This window comes from Anoplophora glabripennis, unplaced genomic scaffold (assembly GCF_000390285.2).
Source record: "Anoplophora glabripennis isolate ALB-LARVAE unplaced genomic scaffold, Agla_2.0 scaffold16, whole genome shotgun sequence".
Taxonomy (NCBI): Eukaryota; Metazoa; Arthropoda; class Insecta; order Coleoptera; family Cerambycidae; genus Anoplophora; species Anoplophora glabripennis.
Genome location: NW_019416253.1, coordinates 1,992,612 through 2,015,333, shown reverse-complemented (window position 1 = coordinate 2,015,333; position 22,722 = coordinate 1,992,612). Strand labels below are relative to the sequence as shown.

The 22,722-nt window shown below is 33.0% G+C and overlaps 1 protein-coding gene across 1 annotated transcript in view; it reads right to left on the bottom strand.

The window, feature by feature from the left end:
• Positions 1-22,722, bottom strand: part of LOC108913931 (sodium- and chloride-dependent GABA transporter 1) — a 49,257-nt gene that overhangs the window by 13,485 nt on the left and 13,050 nt on the right. The window contains exons 4-8 of the mRNA XM_018719588.2: positions 19,454-19,568; positions 19,250-19,382; positions 16,007-16,245; positions 6,580-6,796; positions 2,086-2,238 (exon numbers count right to left, since the gene is read on the bottom strand). Coding sequence (XP_018575104.1) covers positions 2,086-2,238; positions 6,580-6,796; positions 16,007-16,245; positions 19,250-19,382; positions 19,454-19,568 — 857 coding nt within the window. The remainder of the gene's footprint in view (positions 1-2,085; positions 2,239-6,579; positions 6,797-16,006; positions 16,246-19,249; positions 19,383-19,453; positions 19,569-22,722) is intronic.

Genomic DNA, 22,722 nt, shown 5'->3' with positions numbered 1-22,722 from the left:
CAATGTGCGCAATTACCTAAATGAGACGTTTCCAGGACGCTGGATAGGACGAAGAGGTGCAATTGAGTGGCCCCCTCGGTCACCCGACTTAAATCCTTTAGATTTCTTTCTCTGGGGGCACATTAAAAGCAAAGTTTACAGCACTCCACCTGATACCTTGGAAGATCTGCGAGGACGAATCATTAATGTATGTCGCGAAGTAACACCGCAAGTGCTCCAGAATGTTCGACAACGGTTTGAAGACAACCTGTATCATTGTATGCAAGTTGGCGGACAACATTTTCAGCATTTACTTGACTAATACCGTAAGTTTTGAAGTAAAATTAAATCGATTTTCGCATTTCTCGTCAAAAATATTGTTCGTATATTCAAAGCTGCATATTTTCTAAAATAATGGATCGATTTTCAAAAAGTAAGAATCGATGTATAGAGAATTAAAAGCCCTTTCTAATGACCCCCCACTTGACCCCCATTCCCATTTAAAAAAATTTGGGGGATGGCACCCCCACTTAGGGGGTTGAAGATTTTGCTATGCTTTTTGCGCCAAAAGTTGTCCCCCTCAGAAGCAAACTTTACCTGTTTTTGGATTTTGCCGAAAAATTCATTACTACCCTGTAATGCCTTGCGGTACGTTTTCGATGGGCTACCCTCTATTTATTGGAATAAGAAATACAGTTGATAAATCCTTTTAATATATTTAATGGTTTATAAAAACATCGTACTCATTACCCAGCATTATTTAGGGTTACATACAAGTTTTCTTTACTTGATTAATACAATTAGTAATATCTACTTGAGATAAAAGCATTTATATGGAATAAGGAAGGAACATAAATATTTCTCAGCAAATTTTATATCTAAAAAATTAGTTATAGCTGCAAAACTTTTATAACATTAGTAATAACGTAATTTCTATCACAGAACCTTCAAAATTGCATCCAACATTTTCTTTGACTTGACGGGAGATGGGCGCGAGTGTCATTTCATTTCTTTAGAACTAAATTAACATAATTCTCGTTGTTTTACCAGTTCACATGATTTACGGATTTTAAATAAAGGATACAAATCTGCGCGAGGATAATACGATATATGTATTTATATATTCTACATAGTTTACACACAATACATTTTTGAACGCGTACGCATCTTTACCCGAATTTGACGCGCAATATCTCCTATGTCCGAGGTCTGTAGGTTCGCAGTGTGTACAACTGCTAGTCAATTATTAGCGCTGTTGCCACATCTACATAGTCTTCATGCGTTCATTAAATGTAATTTAAAACTACTTAAATATGATATTTTTATGTTGTTAATTAGTCAATATGTATGCTATGTGCATATGAGTATATTTCTTTGCTATATAGATAATATTTATCGCAAATAATTTCAATAGAATTTATTTTTTTCAAATTGGCAGCGGGCTTTAGTCCCATAAGAAAAGCATAGGACCCCCCTGCGATCCTCACTCCCCTCGGACCCCGATATACCTCCTTAAGTAACAACTGCGTGAAAAAGATTATGTTGTTCTAAAACGGAAGAATCTTTCTCGTTCCATTCGTCCCGGGAACGAAGTGAATTCTCTAATACTTAAAACTGCCTTCAACGTCCCACTTTTCGTCAGAGATTGAAATCCCCAGTGCATTACGGCACATGATTTATGTGTATCGTAGTTCCTACCTCGGCGCTATTCACACGTGAGCATTATTTTATATGGAACAGCCTAGCTATTTGTACAGATAAAACTTCGTCCTCTACGGGGCCCTCACAGCGGCAGAGCTGGACGTAATTTAATTACAAAGATAACACAAGTCGGTTTAATCTATTAATATGTCTGTCTGAGGAAAATATATTTACCCACAAGCTTCCATTACAGTATGAAATAACTCTAGAAAATAAATATTGTTTGGATTATTAGAGAGCAAGTGTAAATATTTATTTAAGCTTTAATGGATTAAATAGAGCCTGATATATTTATTTAATTTTTAACTAGCACAAATATACGAGTAAATAAGTACATAGGGTAGTGTTTTGTTGGGAAAGTATACTTATGCTAAAGACAATCGAAATAACCTAACAAAGACTTACATGTGTGACCATTGGAATACCCAGCAGGAACATTACCACGCAGACGACAAAGGTGAAGGTGTTTCTGTACGGGCGTAAATGTTGGGACCAGTTGTCTAGCAGCCCCGTTATGAACGCTTCCACCAAACAAAATTCACTGTCGATTCCCAGGATCTACAAACAATGAACAGAACGTGAATGGATTTTATACTACGTGTATTTAACATTGTAGATTTTACTTCAACCGCATCTGATACAGGCTTAGCGACTAGGTAACTGCAAAGTATATCTTGAAAATTGAAAAACATATTGGTAATGTTTGACGAGAAATTAAACATTTATTTATTTTTAACCTAAATATTATGGCACACATTTTGACCCTTTTTGTACCCTTCTTTTCTGCAAGGGTTGAATAATAAAAGTGCTATGTATAAATGAAGCAGACAAATGAAAGTACAAAGTACAAAGTTTATTAACATTACTATTTGATATATAACAATACTTTGCTTTAAATTAATAACAAAAATCATTTACAACCGTCTTTAAAAACGAAAGTACAATTTGAGAAGGAACCTTTAACAGTAACACCAGAAAAACTACTCAAATTTTCTCTGCCATCGAATAAATGTTGTTTATTCTCCTTCACAATCAATCAGAAAAATTGTCATTACAAATTCTTTGCACTAATGCTATTAAACGAGATATTTTATTATTGGACGTTATGCTATCTTCTACATATCCTGATGCTACAGTATAATTCTTCCATTTTCCATGTCTTTTCTTCATTGGCCTTATTGGCTCTAGCAGCAACTATTGCTGGAATATTATCGATTCTGCCTTTTCAATATATCTCCTCAGAATCAAACATAAAACTATCAAAATCGACAATTGCGGGTGTTATAGATTCATCGTTTATATTGTACTGAAAAACTGTTTGATTCCCATTTACACTTAATTATTAAATTTAAGATTAATATAAAATCAGATGTCTAAGTAAAAAATAAAACGTTGTATGCACCACAGGAGATACTAGAATGATTACGCCTTAGGCGACTTGTCGCAACCTGTCGTAACCTGTCGCAACCTGTCTCAACCTGTCGCTTGAGGACATAATCAACCCTGTATCTCCTTTGATACATAAATAACTATTTTAATTTTAGACTGTCAAATGACTGTCTAACAATGAAAATTTCGAAAAAAGTTCAATCGGAGGCTCAAATGCATTTTCGGATATTAAACAATGCTATTTGACAGCTCGTATTCATTAACTTATAACATTCAAATCAAACATTTCTTAAAATATATATCAATTAATTACTGAGTTGATATACGAATCTATCAACCAGTAGCGGAGATGCTAGGAGATACCGTCACTAAAAGCTCCATAATTTCGACGCCACTGAGAATATTTTAGAAACTGTATAAATGCATGCAAAAAGCTATCGATTTACGAGTAATTATTCTTTTAAATGTAATATAAGCCTTCGACATGGTTGAATAAATCCGAAACAGCTCCAAAATTCCAGAAAAAAAAACACTTTATACGTTGTTTCTGTTAGAAATTATATACAAACATTTTCTGAACCCTTCGGAATTTTTTGAAGAATAACCCTCTAACATTTAAAATTACGGTACCAATGATTTTTTTATCTTCTGATGGCTATATTGTATTTAATATTATATTTCTAACAAAATATTCCTATAAGTATATTTTTTTCTGGGGGGAACGAATATTTTCAAAAAATTAAATACATAATCCAATTTTATGTATTTCCTAGTGCTAGTATCCCCCAGCATCTTCGTTACTTCTCAACAAATTTGTATATCAATATATCAAATTTTTACCCATAATTAATTATCCTTGTATCAATCTACATCAAACATTTTGAGAGGTAGGTACCTAAATGAACGTGATATTTTTCATTTAAAGTTTGGCGTGTGTAATAGGGAACACCCTATCACTTTCTACCACAAATACAAAAATGTAAATTGTAGCTAACAGGTGTTGTCTAACCATTTGTGAAAGCTTTATTAAATTGTAAAAAAATACGTATGTGGAGGTTCATGGAAAAAGAAAACTTATAATTTCAAAAAAGGAAAGGTTGATTTAACATAAAAATCATATTTTTTTGCTAGACCTCCAAAACCAACTTTTATTGCAATGCAACACGAAATGTTCAAGCGGTTTTTATTTTCTAAAACGGTTCATCATAGCGATAATAAACAAGTATCAAAATGTCGAAGATAAAATATAATTATTTGAAGATGTTCGTCGAATTAAAAATTGACATTTACACGAGTCAATTGAGCATCTAAAAATTAATGAGTGTAATTTTTTTTCAATTTTATTAAAGGCGTTTTGAAAATATTTGAAAAAAATTGATTGTAAGGTGCCATATTCAAAAGGCTCCTAGGAAGCATTTTTGTATAAAATGATTTTGCTCAAATCGACATAAAAACATCCAAAGAATTTGAGGTTATCTTTTGTCGTATTTGGACACCCTGTATAATAAGGGTAAACTTTATAGGTACATTAAAAATACAAATTTCTAGTACAACATTGATTTTGTCCTTATTATCTTATATTTACGTGGGAGGTCATTGACCAAATGACCCTATATAGAAACCCCACTGTTACGGTCATTAATCATTTCATTTGTGACAATTTTTCAAACAACACGACGGATACAATAACTTTCTATAAGCCTTTTTTCATGTTGATTTGCGCAGTTTCTGTTAAAGACATAATCTCGATAATCATAATCAATCCAACACTAAAATAATACGCCTTCATCCACACCCAGACGTCCCTTAATAATTTATTACCTAAGGTTATAAACAGGACTCTTTATCGCCAAAGATATAAACCAGAATCACATTTTTTATACGCGACCCCTATAAAAATTATATTAGAAAATTCTATTTTCCGTTCCAGTCTGCCTTTGTTTTATGCAACATTACCTTTCCATTCAAAGGTGAAGTAAAAATTTTATAGCGGATGAGACAACCTTCCAGCTTAAATATATTCACTCGGGAAAGAATATCAGGATGAGAGGATTTTAATATGAAAACGAAATGTTACAAGCGGGATTTTACGGTTAATGTTAGGAGCGTAGTTTTTTGGTATCGTAAGAGGCTATAGCTAAATTAAATGGTATAAGATTGATAAAGGCTAAACATAATACTGATTTACCAGCCAATTTATTTCTTTTCATAAGACATATTTTTCCGCCGTTTTTTAAAATATGTTTACTTGTGTACCATTCTATCTATTTTTAATCACAATAATACCAGGAAACATTTTTTGAACCTCTGGCTCCATCCCTTGATTGGCTGTGTTTACAGGAGTTTATTGTTACTGTATTGATGGACCATTTCAGTATATTTATTCGCACTTATTAACATATATAGACAGACAGACTCCCCAGAGAGACTCTTCACAAAAAGATCACAATTTAAAGTAAGGATCCAGAAAAATATATGACTACCAATATTACACAGCCCCACAAAACAAAAGTGGCAGGTCCGAAAGACAAGACCATGGTATTCATATGGTTTTGGGGTAGCTGAATCCGAATTCGGTGTCCATTTGACACGATTAGCTCCAGTTTAAGGTCAGTTCAAGGTCAAATGTAGAAATTCAATTGTCAACAAACTAAACCTATGTATCTATCCGTTTTTGGGGTCGCCGAATCCGAATCCGGTGTTCGTTTGACTCGATCAGATCTGATTTAAGTTCAGTTCCAAAAACGTATAGATACATAGGTTTAGTTTGTTGACAATTGATTTTCTACATTTGACCTTGAACTGACCTTAAACCAGAGCTAATCGTGTCAAACGGACACCGGATTCGGATTCAGCGACCCCAAAACCATATGGATACCATGGTCTTGTCTTTCGGACCTGCCACTTTTTTTTGTGGGGCTGTGTAATTTTTCACTAATAATTTTACTTGAAACTTAAACAATAAAAGACAAACGTTTCTGTAATGAAAACTAAAGTAAAACTGGTTTACTTAACCTGATTAACTTTAAATTGGAGCAACTTCTCTGGTTTTACAAAGAAACTGGACGGAAAAGCGGACGGCGGGCTATCTGCGGCCACAACAATTCCAGAGGTTCTCAATAAGATTTAATAATTTTGATTCTTATGACTTATTAATCATTAAAAAATCCAGTTCATGTTTGTAAATGCCCTGTCTAAAGGTTTTACCAAAACACGAAGTAGAACGTATTTTGCAAACTTGTAGTTCTTAAAAGATCTTTTGTGAATTTTGTGACCTAACAATAAATTTATTAATCTGCAAATAAAAATATACAATTGACAATAGTTAACAGAAATGTTGGATCATTTTTTATAAACGTTATTGTGACATGATCTATTTCTATCTACAAGTAAGAGGAAACATAATTTCTCTCAAAGAGATTACTTCTTCCTTTGATCACGAAAACTGCTGAAATGGACATCACAATCCTCCGGATTTTCGCTAAGCGCGCCTTATTTTAAAATTCTTACCACGAGCATTATAAAAAAGGTGGCCGCCCAGAACGGCGATCCTGGCAGTTTTAAAACAACTTCGGGATACGTCAGGAATACTAGTCCTGGCCCACTGTTAACGACATCGCTAACGTCCACGTTCTGCTTCAAAGCCAGGTGGCCCAATATGGCGAAGGTCACGACCCCCGCGAAGAGAGACGTCAAGGTGTTGACGACACAGGTTATTACGGCGTCTCTGAAACGAGGAATAATGTTGTAAGTTGTACAGTAGACTTATGCTAGTTTCGCATTTGCATAGATGGTAAGTGTATTGGTTTTCCAAAGCCAACTACTAAATATTAGCAAAGAATTTGTAATTTTGTAATTATCGTGCAAAAAAACACAAAAAACACTCAAGACAAGGGTACTTCTTTAATCTAGAATGCTCTGAAGTTTTCGATTTTGATATTAAAACTACCAAAAAGTCGAAGATAAAAAAATATAGTTAAACATGTCAGCTGACCCTCCCAAACGTGACGCCTATGGTTACAATTAAAGGATCATTTTCACATTAAAAGTCTGTCCGTATAAGAGTTAACACATAACCTAAGTTTGGTGGTTCTAAATAAACAGCAATCTGAACAATTAAAAAAACAATGTTAAAGGGCCATCTTCAAAGAGCCCCGCTTGCTTTAAGAAGCATTTTTGCTTAAGGCGGTGTATGTCAAAACGATATGCGATCATGCCTAGAATTTGCTATATTCGTTTGTCGGTTTAGTTTCCGGACCCTGTATATTGATTTATCCAAATAGCAAAGGACTAAAGATTACATACTTGTAAAGGATATTTTATGTAGTGTAACAATTATAGAAAATATTAAATTGCAATTTAAAAAAATACAATGGCAGAATACCAGAAACGTCACTTTATCTGAATTTTCACTATGAAGTTCACTATCACTGCTGTCACTACCTTCTTGTAGAATAATTACATAATTGTTCATATAGATATACAGTATGATGCAAACGTATGGAATAAAGTCATTATTTCAAAAATTGACTTTTGAAAAAAAAATTTAATTTAGAATATACATTTAAGAGTTATTACGTTACCAGTGTTGACGTAATGACATAATCGACGACTTTTTTAAATACAAACAGGAACTTACTGAAATAACGTTTTCCGTGGTAGGCGGATAGGGAGGAGAGGATCGATCAAATGGGCACTAAGGTCTCCAGATCTGACTCCTCTAGACTTCTTTTTATGGGGATACTTGAAGACCAAAGTTTATCAAAGTCGACCAAATAGTTTAAAAGAGTTAAAAGAGCGGATCAGAACGGAAATTGCACAAATAACCTTTGAAGTTCTAGAGAACGTTTGAGAAGAATTTACTGCCCGACTTTCTCTTTGTATCATTGCTGAATGTCATCGGTTTGAACATTTATTGTAATTTCATTCTAGTTAAGTAAATACATATACATATTTTTGACACCTTGTACAAATATCGTTAAACATGAGTGATTTTCTGAGTGTTCGCCTACATTGTATAGATATAGTATAAGCCTATCTGAAACTATTAGAATACTAAATTAATTTCACGGCATAATGTAACCCTAAACTTCAAGGAGGTACGTATGAGAGAAAATCTGCCTTACGGCTCAGAATAATAACCACTGTCTCATCTCTTTAGCTTATTATATCTTAATACAAACCCACACAACCAAAACACGAGAGCAGCAGTAATACCAAATGACAATTTTCGGGGGTCTTCGATGTTTCCTTAAGGAAAAAGACGATGGCGGATTTCGAAACAGAGCCTAATTTTAACAAGAATGTCTGAATTTCATGTCTTTAAAATTGAAGTAATGCCTAAACGGAATTTTCTTTGCGCTCGTAGACGACGTTTTAATGACTGATATTAGTCCAGACGGTATCTGTTTCAAAAAGTCCATATTTGGGTGAATCGTATATCCACGAAGATTTTTGGCTTTTTGGCTTTCAAACATCACTAGAAATTAAAATTTTTCTATGCGCATAAAAAAAACGTGGGCTTAACTTTTGGCGGCATAATATTTTTAAAAAATTCGAAAAATGTCATATTTTTCTTCCTATTTAATTATGTATCTTTTCACGAGTTGATTTCAGGCGAAAATGGAAAAGTAAAAAAATGTTTGTAATTATTTTTTCTACAAAATATAACTAGTTACAAATAGAATGAATCATGATTATTATTGTAAAAATCGAAAAAATCGCCAAAAATGGGGTTAAAAAACAATAATTTTTAGGGATTTTTTTTGGGGTCTTTAAATTGGGTATAGGACCTTCATATTTGGCTCAAGAAAACTTCATGTTATGTAGAATCATCACACCAAATTTCATCAAAATCGGTTTGATAGATTTTGCATAATAATTTAGCAATCCAAATTTTGAAAAAAGATTTGTAAATTTTCAATATTGTGCACAACAAAAACCAGAGCACCTAGATACTTGAAATTTTAATCACATATAGAAGGGCTCTCAGGCTTTCAAACGTTTTTTGAAAAATTCGAATCCATCAATTAGGAGAGCTCTGGTGCTTGTTTAAACATTGGTCGAATTTTTGTACTTATAAACAATTAGAATTTTATAATAATAATCATGATTTATTCGATTTGTAACTAGTCATATTTTGTAAAAAAATTATTTACAAACATTTTTTGCCTCTTCCATTTTCGCCTAAAATCAACTCTTGAAAAGATACATAATTAAATAGGAAGAAAAATATTTTTCGATTTTTTTAAACATATTGTGCCGCCAAAAGTTATGCTCACGTTTTTTTTAATGCGCATAAAAAAATTTTCATTTCTAGTGATATTTGAAAGCCAAAAAGCCAAAAATCTCCGTGGAGATACGATTCACCCAAACCAAAACAGATACCGCCTAGTTTATATGTCTAGGGCAGGTAAATTGATAGTATCTAAGTATTATTGTTGTTAGTGATTAGTTTTACTGCAATGCCACACAATTGCAGTAATCGTAAATTGATGGATATGCTTCTAATATACGCTGAATGTAGACAAAATGCTGCACCTGCAGAACAAATATATGCGTATCATTTTCGAGATATGGAAGAAGGTATGTCTACGATACGTTGTACAGGACGCCGACGTCAAAAATCGATCTGTCTGAAAGTTCTTGTTCTCTTTACTTCAAAACTTTTAAGGTAAGGAATAATAAATTTACTCTCCAATTGAATATATCTATTTATTTTAATCGGTTGTGGAATGCAATGAAACATTAAACAGTGGATTTAATGCAGACGAATCTCAACGGTCCGTCCGGTTTTATGCAATTTACGTCAGCACTATAGCTGCTCCACTATTTCCGTTTGATCCTTAATAATTAAGCGGCTATATTTAATACGTAATAACCACAGGAGGGTCTCAGGAAGCCAGCCAAATTAGTTCCGTGATTCTACGAGGGCATTATGCATGCTTTCATACATTCCCAGGTTAGGTTTTGTGGTCCTTAACTAATTAAACAGTGCATCTACAACGGTGTTTCATTTTCACAAAGAACTGGATCGACTGAAACGACTGGAGAAAATTATAGCAAGGTTCTGTTGACGTTTATTTTTCACGACTTTCATGCATAACATAAAAGTAAAAGTACATATTTTACGCTGTTGCTGATAACGGTTTAGCAAAACATAACGTATGTTAAAATCTGTTGACGGAAAGTTTTAAGTAAATTTGAAATTTAGATGTCCCATACGCTTTGCATAATCCTGGCTGACCCCTAATAAATCCTTTGACGCGTAAAGCCCAGTGACAAAATTCAATATGTGTACTGGCGAAAGCTACCATAAGCCCTATAGCCCTCGAGGGCGTTGAATACGTTATCGTTACGGAATTATAGGTTCTAAGATACCCAGTGTCAAGAATAACAGCACAAATAATAAATGTGGTTATGCTGATTTATGAATTATATTCATTCTAATTTGTGAATTATAATTTGTATACGCATGTAACATTTACTATACAGGGCGATTCAGTCATAATGTCGTTAATTTTAACCACGTACTCGGAAGGCGCAGGCGTAATAAAGACAAAAAATCGAAAAGTGTTGCCACAGAACCACATAAATGGTGAAAAGGATATAATAAATTATCTTGGACAATATTCCAAACAACACTATGGGACACATTTAAGTGCATTGCTGTTTTTCTCGTACTAGTCTGACGATTTTCGTCAAACTCTTCAAGTACTGCATCCTCAAGATAAATAGTACGAACAGTGGGTCTTCGGATATATTCATCATTAGTAAAATTTGGCATAATTCTTGTTAATTTACACACAAAAAGTATTTAGCTGATAACAGTGACAACTTACAGAAGAGTTAATTGTGACAACTGGCATGACAGCAGCACACTTAGTTTTTCTTTGATTGATTGCAATCATATACGTTGAGGGGTGAATGGTAATACATTTTATTTTTTTATTAATAAACGAAAAGTTTTAAAGGAAAATTGCTAGAGAGGTAAAAGTTTCTAAAAGAACCAGTTTATCTAATGCGTATTTTTGGATATCGAGTTTTTACGAAATATAAAAGTTATGGCAGAAAATGACTTGAGGGGTGGTTATTTCAACCCCTTTCGAGGGGTTAAAATTATGGAAAAATAGTTGAAAACTCGCATCTATATTAGTAAGCAACCTGTAAAAAATTTGTTATTTGTACCTCGTTCGGTTTTCAAATTACAGCCAATTTTCATAATTTTTTTGGAAACTTTGATGGCCCATATCTCTTCAGGGGTGAACATTTTACTAAGGCGATTTTTTGCAGATCGTGTTCTTTTGAAATGTAGATTCACTGGTATCATTTATGTAACTCCATTCAAAAACACCCTGTATACTAGAAACTTTAAAAACCGCCTTTGAACGGACTCCACCCTATCAATGTGGACAAACATTATCAAGCCTTTCCAAAATTGTACCATCAATACTAAAATCGAACAAAATAGGACGCCGTTTTCTATGGAAGCTACACTTATCAATATTAAAATTCAATCCATTGTGGTTACACCAGTTCCCTATATGATATGAAAAGTATGCAGACTGCAATGTAACCCTAAGTTTATTACGGATTGTTTCGCGTGTCGGTCATAATAGCTAATTTTGCGAATTTTGAATACGCGGAAATGGTGGTTTTATATGGAGAATATTTACGAAATGCCGCTGCAGCAGAATATCGCAGGCGTTTTCTTCACAGACAACATACTCCCAATCCGGGAACCTCCGTGCGAGTTTTTAAACATCTTCACGATACCTGGCCTCCAATTCTGCGACGAGAACTTTTAGGGCATCCGTAAAATGACTTGAATGTGATAGAAGCTGTTTTAGATTTAGTTTATAAGCCTCCTATTATTTCGACAAGAACCATTTCAAGGCGATTGGGGACATCCCCAAGCAAAAGTCTGGAGAATGTTACGAGGAAACTGTTTTTGTTTGGCAAAGCATGGTCATGAATCGAGGTCCTCGCCGATCAACAATGGCAATTTAATATGTTAATTGCATATTTTTAAAAAATAATTTATATCACTCATTACATATTTTAACATTTTAAATTATTATTGGCTGAAGTGAGCAAGAAAAAATATAAGATTCTAAAATAGTCAATCAACCGTTTGTTTATAATGTCTAATACTAGGAAAATGTTTAAATTTGGCAATGTCGCTTCAGGCCGATATCGAGTTGACTTGGGAGCCGTGAATGTCTCAATGCCGCCAGCGGTCAGGGTAGGTCCGGAAAAAGGTTTACAACATTGATTTGAAAATATTTTTTTCAGCATAAATAAGCATTTTAAAATTTTTTTAATCCCGTATTCGTATTCTACTCATTTTCTCCTTATCTTCCTTTAAAATTAATGACAGTCACGCGGCACAAACACAGCCGCACTGGGCGACCTGGCCATAAATTCGGTTATCGACAAATGGTCTCGCAGTGCAGTGCAGCAACGCGGAATTTGGTGTGATTCAGGTATATTAATTTATTATAGGCACCTTCTATTAATCATTCATATTACAATTGCGAGAGGGAGAAATAAGAGAGATAATTTGTATACTAATGCTATTACAACATGGCACGAAATTTAGCATCAATATAATAAAATTGTTTGAGGACATAAATAATTAAAAAAAATATTACAATTTTTTACTTTTAGCAGAAAACTATTTTAGGGACGCCTATGAAACTTGTTAAATTTTATTGCTAGGTGTTTTTATACATGTTCAACTGACTTTGGAAAGACTATACCACATGTTGCAAGTTTATTTATTCTCATTAGACGCTGATTTTTTAAATTATACTAATATATTTCATGGAATCATTAAATAGAAATTGTTGATGTAGCGACCAATTTTACAAAAATTAAAAGCCGTATGCAAAATTGTGAATAACCCCGTTTTCGAAAGAAAAATCTAAATAAAAAAAACCTAAATAGACTTTCTAATGTAATAGGTATAATATCGATCCCAAATTAAAGAGCACAATTCAAGCTTGGATCAAACGACAATATAATGATTTTTTAAGTCTTTGAGTTATTTACTATTTCTAATTATATATCCCAAAACCTTCGAAGCTGCCTTAACAATACAATCAATACACTGTGAAAGGCTTAATATGCTGTTAAAAATAACCACCAAAACTTTAATAGAACTATGATTGTTTGCGAATTAATATGGTAATCGTATAGAACAGCAGGTTTTCGGGTATAAGTGATTGTTTTGCACTTATTCACATTTATGTTAAGTTACAAGATTATTGGGTTCTTTCTGAAGATTGTGGTCCTGGCTGACTGAAAGTATATAAGTATATTAGGGTGGACCAAAAAAAAAACGATTTTTTTTTTCGTGTCTCTTGTGAAAATATGTTAGTCTATCATGTTTTAAGAGCCCCCTCACAAATTCAGCTCAAAAAATGTTTTTAAAGGTCGCTCAAGATTTTTAAAAATTTCCAAAATCGTCACAAATTGAATTTATTTTTAATTTTTTTCTCGTTATTTTATCATTTTCTAGGTCGAAAAAAATCTCGAATCTGAAAATTTCAAATCGATATTTTAATTACTAAAGGTCATAATTATTTTAATTTTCAAAGTTTGAGCGACCTCTAAAAAATAAATACCAACGAACTAATATTTTTTTTATTGAATTTGATGAACAAAAGAATAGAAATAAATAACGAGACACTTAAATTTTAAAAAATAAAAAAATTATAAATATTTGATACTCACACTGCGGTAGTAAATTTTGCCTCGAGAAATTTTTTAAGTGTCTCGTGATTTATTTCTATTCTTTTATTCATCAAATTCAATAAAAAAAAATATTAGTTCGTTGATATTTATTTTTAGAGGTCGCTCGAAAACAGGTAAGTACACAACTTTGAAAATTAAAATAATAGGCCCATTCAGTAAAATTTTTTTATTGCATATTTCAAAAGTTTACCCTTTAATTAGTTAGTATGCCAAAAATCAATTTTTTGTTTCAACGAGAAATGTGTGAAATAAATTAATGAAAACAGAGCGCGGAAAAACGTTGAGCAACCATTGCTGACGTCATAATACCGGTACGGGCGACTAGCAGAACACTCCGCTCGCTCTCATCCCATTCTGTGTTAATACATACGGTGTGTGGTTCGCTTGGCAGTTTCGTTAATCATTGTTTTTATGTCTAAATGGGTCGAAACCGAGGATTGTACAAATATTGAATAGTTCCAGGCTGCAAAAGTACCTCAGGATCGACTCCGAATAAAATATTTATTTCATTACCGAAAAATGAAAAGTTTGTGTGATGTTATCCACGGTTTCCCCAGCCACGGTATGCAACTCAATACCACCTTCGTTTTTCTTTGGTTGCACGTCTAGGGGGTTGTAAAATATTATTATTTGAACATTTAGAACACAATTTTCAACTTTATGCCGGAAAAAAATTCTACCCTATCTAAATGTTCGTGTTCACAAAAAATTCGAAATACGTCAGCGAGAGGGACCTATAAGCAGTTAAGAACCACTCTCGTTTTTCTTTGGTTGCCCGTCTAGGGTTTTGTAAATATTATTATTTCAACATTTAGAGCAGAATTTTCAAATTTATGTCGAAAAAAAAATCTACCCCATCTAAACGTTCCCGTCCACAAAAATTTCGAAATACGTTGCGAGAGGCACCTATAAGCAATTTATTTAAATAATAATATTTTACAACCCCCTAGACGGGCAACCAAAGAAAAACGAGGGTGGTTCTGAGTTGCTCGCACATACAGGTCGTCGCATACATCCACAAGTACCGAGTCTAGTACGTTGGGTACATTTGTACAAAAATTGAAAGCAACAGAAAATGTAGAAAAGCGAACCATTTACGTCATTGAGAAATATCCGAAAATGTATTTAGATATTCCAAGACATTCTATGTTTATAATAAATATGTTTTGTGAAAAATGCATTTCAACAAGATTTGATGTATATCTCTTATACACTCTCTATTTATACACTTAAAAATATAGGTATATAATATAGGTAAAAGTATAGCAAATATCTACACATCTCTCCGACTGCTCGGGACTTGATCGCCGAGTGGCCGGTATTGTGACGTCATTAGCTGTTCTCTCGCAGTGTTGACCTTTTTACGGGTCTTACAAATTCAGAATTAAATATATCACTTATTATTAATCCTATTGACCTAATTTTTTTTAGATATAATTAGGTGGTTAAATACTATCAGAAAATGAAAGAAAAAGTATAAAATTAAATATCACTGAATGGGCCTATTATGAGTAACCTTTAGAAATTAAAATATCGATTTGAAATTTTCAGAATCAAGGTTTTTTTCAACCTAGAAAATGATAAAAGAACGAGAAAAAAAATTTTTTTTATAAAATCAATTTTTTACAATTTTGGAAATTTTTAAAAATCTTGAGCGACCTCAAAAAAAATTTTTTTTGAGCTGTTTTTTTAAAACATGATAAACTAACATTAGACGAAAAAAAATATTCGTTTTTTTGGGCTACCCTAAAGTATATATTTTAAAGCCATCAACATACAACAGCCAATTTTACATACCGTCAAGGTCGTTAATGAATAGAAGGAATAGTAGTGGGCCCAAGTTCGAACCCTGAGGAAACCCCAATGTAATTTCGTAGGTTTTGAAATGTTTTTTTTTTTGGATTACAATGATATGATTTGAAGAGTTCGTCTCTCATAGTATCTCATTTGACTTTTTCTGCACATCTATCATGTACCTAAATGCTTAAAACATCTGAAAATTGAAATTTCCAGGTTTCATAACATCTTCTGTTGGTCCCTCTGGTACCTTAGATCTTAATAATCTTCTGTTGAATCGACAAATCTTCCCTTTCTTTAATCTTTGATCCCTACTACTAATCAAGACTACCAGCAACATTATGTAGACAATATTAACGTTCAACAACCTAATTAAACTTACTTATAAGCATTGTGGTGGAACTTGTTGTAGGATCCCATAGCGGGAAGAGCTCCACAACCGATACTGTAAGCGAAGAATATCTGGGAGGCTCCATCCATCCATGGACCGGGGGTCAACAACGCATCCCAACGCGGAGTTATGTAGCACAGCAGACCGCTGCCCGCCCCTTCCAGAGTGACAGCTCTCACCACCATAACGGCAAGGATGACATATGGTGATAGTGCCGTGAACCATATGATCTATAATACAGAATACTGCTTACTTCTTGTCACCATCATTTAGTTGCGTCAATATTGCTCACAATAAACTATGATTAATAAGTTTCAGTAGCTTTAAACTGAAGGAAGAATGTTAGAAAGCAAATATTTTAGTATAATAATAGTTATTTGTTTAACAAGGCAGTAAAGTACAAGATTTAATGCGGCGGCTGTTATTTATTAGACGAGGCGCAACCGAGAGAAAAAAGACTGAATATTAATTCATGTATTAAAATTCTAATGGTGCTTGTCAAAGCGAGATACACTGTAGATTAGAACGCATTATATTTGTGCTAAAATCGATTTAAAATAAAACTGTTGTGAAATTGCAAATTTTAGTTTTCTCTGAATGATTGAAATACGTATATGTTAAAAAATATACTGATTCATATATGGAAATGTGGAAAACACTCTAAAATCAAAAGCTAGCACTGAATTTATTAACTTTAAATATGTTTAAAACTCAGGAAGGAAATCTTTTTATGCTCATATATTTTCTCTTTATGGATTTTTCACTCTTCTTGGTCATACAAGCGAATATCAAAAGGACTACTGAAAACCGCATCACTTTTTAATTTTAATTAACCCAGCGTATATAAAAACCGAATTGGAAGCTTGAATTTGAAAGCAGTTGAATTGCATAGCAACTTCAAAGGAAGAATCCTTAGATAAACAACGCCAATATTTTACCAAATATTTTTGTTTTTAAAGAGCAAAAACACCAAAGTTGCCCAGATGTATTTATTCATATACCCTTTAAGTGAAGTTTGTTGCTTGTTTTTGGATATCGCTTTATTATTTTTCCATCCAGGTATAGCGAGAGATAAGTATTGGATATAAACTCACCCTATTTTCTCTTTAATTTACATTTTAACATAATACAGTCCTCTTTTTGTAGACAGATATACAGGGTGGCCAAATGAAAACGAAACAGAGCCATTTTCAGGAACCGCGTCAAGATTGTAGAAAAACGCTCAGACCCGTAGATTTTAGATTAAAGAGGGATATTCTTTGCTGGTACTTTTGACTCCGCCACTTTCACCCCCAAGCAAGGGTAAGAATCACCACAAAATATTTAAATGGCATTGGGAGTTGAGTAATATATGTTTTGAAAGCTCTTACAATTCTCTTTACAACAGACTTTAAATTTTATAATTCCGCCCAATACTTTAAAAAAAATTACATTTTAAAATTTAAATTATGTTCAGTTGCTTACTTACTACTTAGTTGATTAAATGTTCAAACTGATGACCGTCCACTTCCATACAAGAATAAATATTTTGTTCGAAACGTTCCGCACATTCCGAAGCATTTCCGGAGTGATTCGACGGCATTCGTCGACGATTCATTGACGCAAATATTCCAGCGACGCTGGTTGTGTTTTATAGATTTTACTTTTTAAGTATCCCCACAAAAAGAAATCAAGGGGCGATAAATCCGGTGATCGTGGAGGCCACTCAATGCTGCGTCTTCTCCCAATCCAATTCCGTAGAAAACGTTGGTCCAAATACTGACGGACAATTAACGCATAATGCTGAAGAGCACCGTCCTGTTGAAAAATCAGATGATCTTCATCGTACTCTGGAACATTTTCAATAATATCAGTCAAGGCAGGGTCAATAGCGTCTTCCAGTAATTGCAAATACATTTGGCCAGTCAAATTACCAGGTAGAAAAAAAGGACCCACCAGCCGGTCATCGAAAATTCCAGCCGATACATTTAATTTTTCCGGTTGCTGTGTATGCACCTCGTGAAAAACTCTTGGGTTTGAATCGGACCAATAGCGGCAATTGTGACGATTTACCGCCCCGTTCAAGAAAAAACTGCATTCATCAGAAAAACAGATGTTAAAAAGGAACTGTGGATCGTTCCCTGCTCGCTCACTGATTATTTCGCAAAATTGCAAACGGCGGTCATAATTATCCTCATGAAGTTCCTGGACTAAATGTATGTTGTATGGATGGAATTTATTCTTCTTCAAAATGGTTTGTATGCTAGTCCGATTGATCCCAGACACAGATGCCAGCTGCTTCGTACTTAATGTAGGATCAAAAACTTGTCCCAAAACTGCAGCTTCAGGTTTTTCAATTTCTCGTTTTTTATTGGCTACGTTCCATGTGTCTTGAAATTCTTTTATTAACTCTAGAACATTCTACCTCCTGGCATGTCGATCTTGATGTTGTTCATTAAAAAGCTGAGCTGTTCTATTCGCACATTTATTGTTCATAAAGTAAAGCGAAATGATATCTACCCTTTCCGCAATGGAATAAACCATAGTGTTTAATTTTCAAAAACACAATTAAATAAACTACCTACCAACGCTTCCAAATAATAATAGAAAATAATTTGGAATCCACTAATTTTACGTTCATTGCGTGTATAGCATTCATTTCTGTTTTTTACAATTGTGTTTTTTTTTACGAAAGTGATAACAAATCGCCAATAACCAATGTAACGCAAGAAATACTAAATTTATACCATTGGCGTACTTAACTCGAATGACTGACGTTTTTACCGTTACTAATTGTTTGTACATAAGTTTCAACTTTAAAATCAAAATTCTTAATAAGTATTGGGCGGAATTATAAAATTTAAAGTTTGTTGTAAAGAGAATTGTAAGAGCTTTCAAAAGAAATATTACTCAACCCCCAATGCCATTTAAATATTTTGAGGTGATGCTTACCCTTGCTTGGGGGTGAAAGTGGCGGAGTCAAAAATACCAGCAAAGAATGTCCCCCTTTAATCTAAAATCGAAGGGTCTGAGCGTTTTTCTACAATGTTGACGCAGTTCCTGAATATGGCTCTGTTTCGTTTTCATTTGGCCAACCTGTATAATATAATAAAGCAAATTTTCCACAGATTTTATATACTGTTAGACAGATACGTACCTAATACAAAATTTGTGAAACAGATAGAGTTTGTTTATTTATTTCAAGTACTAATCTCGGTGATCAAAATAAATGAGATAAATTCCTTTTAAGCTTACTTTTCCACTTTGGTGTAGTCCTTTTCTAATAATCAGATAAACAAGTACCCATCCTAGAAACAAGCAAGCGAAGAGTCCGTATTGAAGTCCACCAATGTTAGTCAATCCATCGGTTATACCAAGAACTCGGTGGCTAAAATAAAACGATATAAAATCGTTTCACCTCTTACAATTCACATCATTCGAACTTATTTGAGAACTTACTCAAAAAATTCTTCTACCGCTGATGTCCTAATCGTGTTGTTAATGCTGGTAACGTTTGTCATCACAGATGCGTTGGTTGAACCCGCATAGCAATTCTCTGTGTTCCACCAGTTATCTGAAAACAGTGATAAGAAATCAATTGTAATTTTTTTTTTCAGTAATAAAAAATTTGTCAAATACGCGAGAAGTTCTAGTGCACGTCTGCACAAAAACTTTGAACGGAAACTAAATAAATTATTCATAGCCCCAGGGATGTGTTTATTCCCCTTAGATTCAACGTAAACGAGATAAGGTTATTAAAATAACTTTAGGGACACTATACCTGTAAGCCCGTCTCGCAGTTTTAATAGACGCGATTCTGATTTTTATATAAATTTATAGTTGGGTGAGTAACTAGTTCCTTCAATTAATGCATATAATTTTTAAATACACAAATAAAACTAAACTTGTTTTCAACGTAATTACTTCTAAACGACAATTCAAAGAAGAATTATATTGTCGCAAAATAGCGATTGCTACAATAAGTGATCCCATCAAGTTAATTGCAAGTTTGCCATTTGCTTTAAATTAGGACTTAAGTAAATGCGTCGTTAATGTCAAGAAAAAGACGTCATTAACGTCACCTTAGAGCTATATAGACTGATTTCATTGAATTAAATTTGCTTGTAATTAAATAGAATATAAAAATAAACTGTAAACCTCCTTACTTTACCCAAATTCGATAATTTGACAATGCTCTCTGGAGGCAGAACAAGATATTCTAATAGCAGCGACGTCAAAGTGTTTAGGTCGTGATCCAAGCAAGCTGGTGTAAACGAACAAAGCCTGATAAAAGCAATCGTACGTCCGTAAAACCTTATTTTCTTTTCGACACTAACCGTAGCAACAAATTGATAAAATCAAACAAACAGCTAAATCCGAGGTGGAAAAAAAGAAACGAAACTTCCTTTGCTATTTAGAATAATCTGAGAATTCTGTTACAATAAGGTCAAGCTTAAGAAAAGGACTTTTTTAAATTGTGTATCTACATAAAAATTAAATAAACTAATTTTTTTATAGCATAATTTTCATATACGTATACATGTTTCTTTTATAATATTTTTTAAGGAAACATTTGATAAATTTTTTTTATTTAATGCGGTAGAAAATCATCGGATAGCAGGATTGTCTATATATTTTATATCAAATTTTGCAGAAAACAAAAAGTTTCAAATCCTCACGGCATATGTTTCTTTAAAACAAGATTTTATTGACCGACTTTAAACCCTTTAAACTTTTTTCAGTCCTAAGTGTACTTAATAATACGTTTCATATGACAATTATTTGTGTGTTGGCTTAATTTTTTTTATGATAAATTTGACAATTTTGTTGGAGCGCTCACATTAACATTAACTATAATTTTTCATCTTTTTCTCTTAAATTTATAGCTTATCTTATAAATAGAAACATAATTTACGTCAACAACTATTAGTTAGGGGGAAAGTGGAGTAAAATGCCAAAAGAGGAAAGAAATAGGCGGGAATTATTTTAAATGTGGTTTGACAGTGATCCCGAAGCTTACAGGGACATACGTATTAAAGGAAATGACCTGTTTGTACTGGGTGTGAACGCATTATAAATTCTTGCTACAAAACTAAAGTGACAAGACAATTTGAAGAGCCATGCGCTGAAGACTCTGTATTTTTCTATGAACTTACACTGTTTTTTTAATTACGTATTTTTTATATCTATAAATGACAACTATTATAATATCCTTGTTCTCAGTATCGACTCTAATGACAATCTGAATAAATAAACTGCAGATGCATTGTACATCTTCCCGATAATAACAAGGCAATGCACATGTACTCTGAAGGAACACAAAGGTGCAAAAACTATCCTGATTGATGTTCCTTTTATGTTCTTCGCAGAGCACGTAGTTTATGAGATATTTGCTGCAAGACGCAGATCTTTCCCGATCTAAAATTCTGATACTATTTCATTTTAAATTGAAAAGGAGGAATTATGTTGGCATCGAACATACAATGAAAGATAGAATAGATTGACTAGTCTGAGGAGATTGCAAGATATCCCTCGAACTTTCCACACCCCTTTTTGATTCAGATTGATATAAATGAAATTTGTTATCCGAAGCTTATACCTAGCCCATTGTTATATACTTAATTTAATTTAAAAGATATTGAATTAATGAAATTCATAAAAATATATAAGAGTATAAAATTAAAGTTATTACTGTAAAAATGTTTTAGTACTCTATTTTTATAAAATATAATTATTTCTCGAATACGTATAAGCACAACATCAGGGTGTTATATTTTTGGGATCCCTACCCTTTGAATTATACGAAGTGCAACTTTTTGCATAAATACCTAAGTTTTGAATGGGTAAAATGTACTTTAAAGTATAAAGTACGTTAAATATTGACAGTGGTATAATGTACGTTAAACTATACTTGACACTATATATAAAGTACATTAAAAATACGTGGTAAACAGACGTAATGTACGTTAAGCTACACTTAAACGTTAAATACATAAGGTACATTAAAAATACGTGGTAAACGGAGATAATGTACGTTATTTATGCATAATGCATAATGTTACATTAAATATACTTGCTGCATAGGTATAATATATGTTTAAATGCATAAAGTATATTACGTGATGAACGACTAATATGCATTAAACTATACTTGAATTTTGAAAAAGTACAATAAATATACGTATTTAATCAGTATAATGTACATTGAACTATATTAACGTTAAAGTACGTTAAATATACATGGTGAATGGGTATTGTGTACGTTACACTATACTTGAACGTTAAATCCATAAAGCACGTAAATATACGTGTTAAAAGGGGATAATGAACGTTATATGTAGAAAGTACGTTAAATATACGTATTGAGCTTGTATAATATACGTTAAACCTAAATGAAGTATGTTAAATATACAGTTTAACAGGTTATTTTATATATGTTAAAGTATACTTGAATATCAAATGCATAAATTACGTTAAATATACGTGGTAGACGAACATAATGTACATTAAACTGTACTTAAACGTTAAACGCGTTTATGCATGTTAATCTCTTAAACTTGTGTTAAATAGCATTAAACTGTACTTGAACTTGGATACATAAAGTACGTTATGAATTTGTATAACGTACGTTAAAGTATACTTGAATGCTTAAAGTACGTTAAATATACATGTTGAATGGGTATTGTGTACGTTACAGTATACTTGAACGTTAAATCTATAAAGCATGT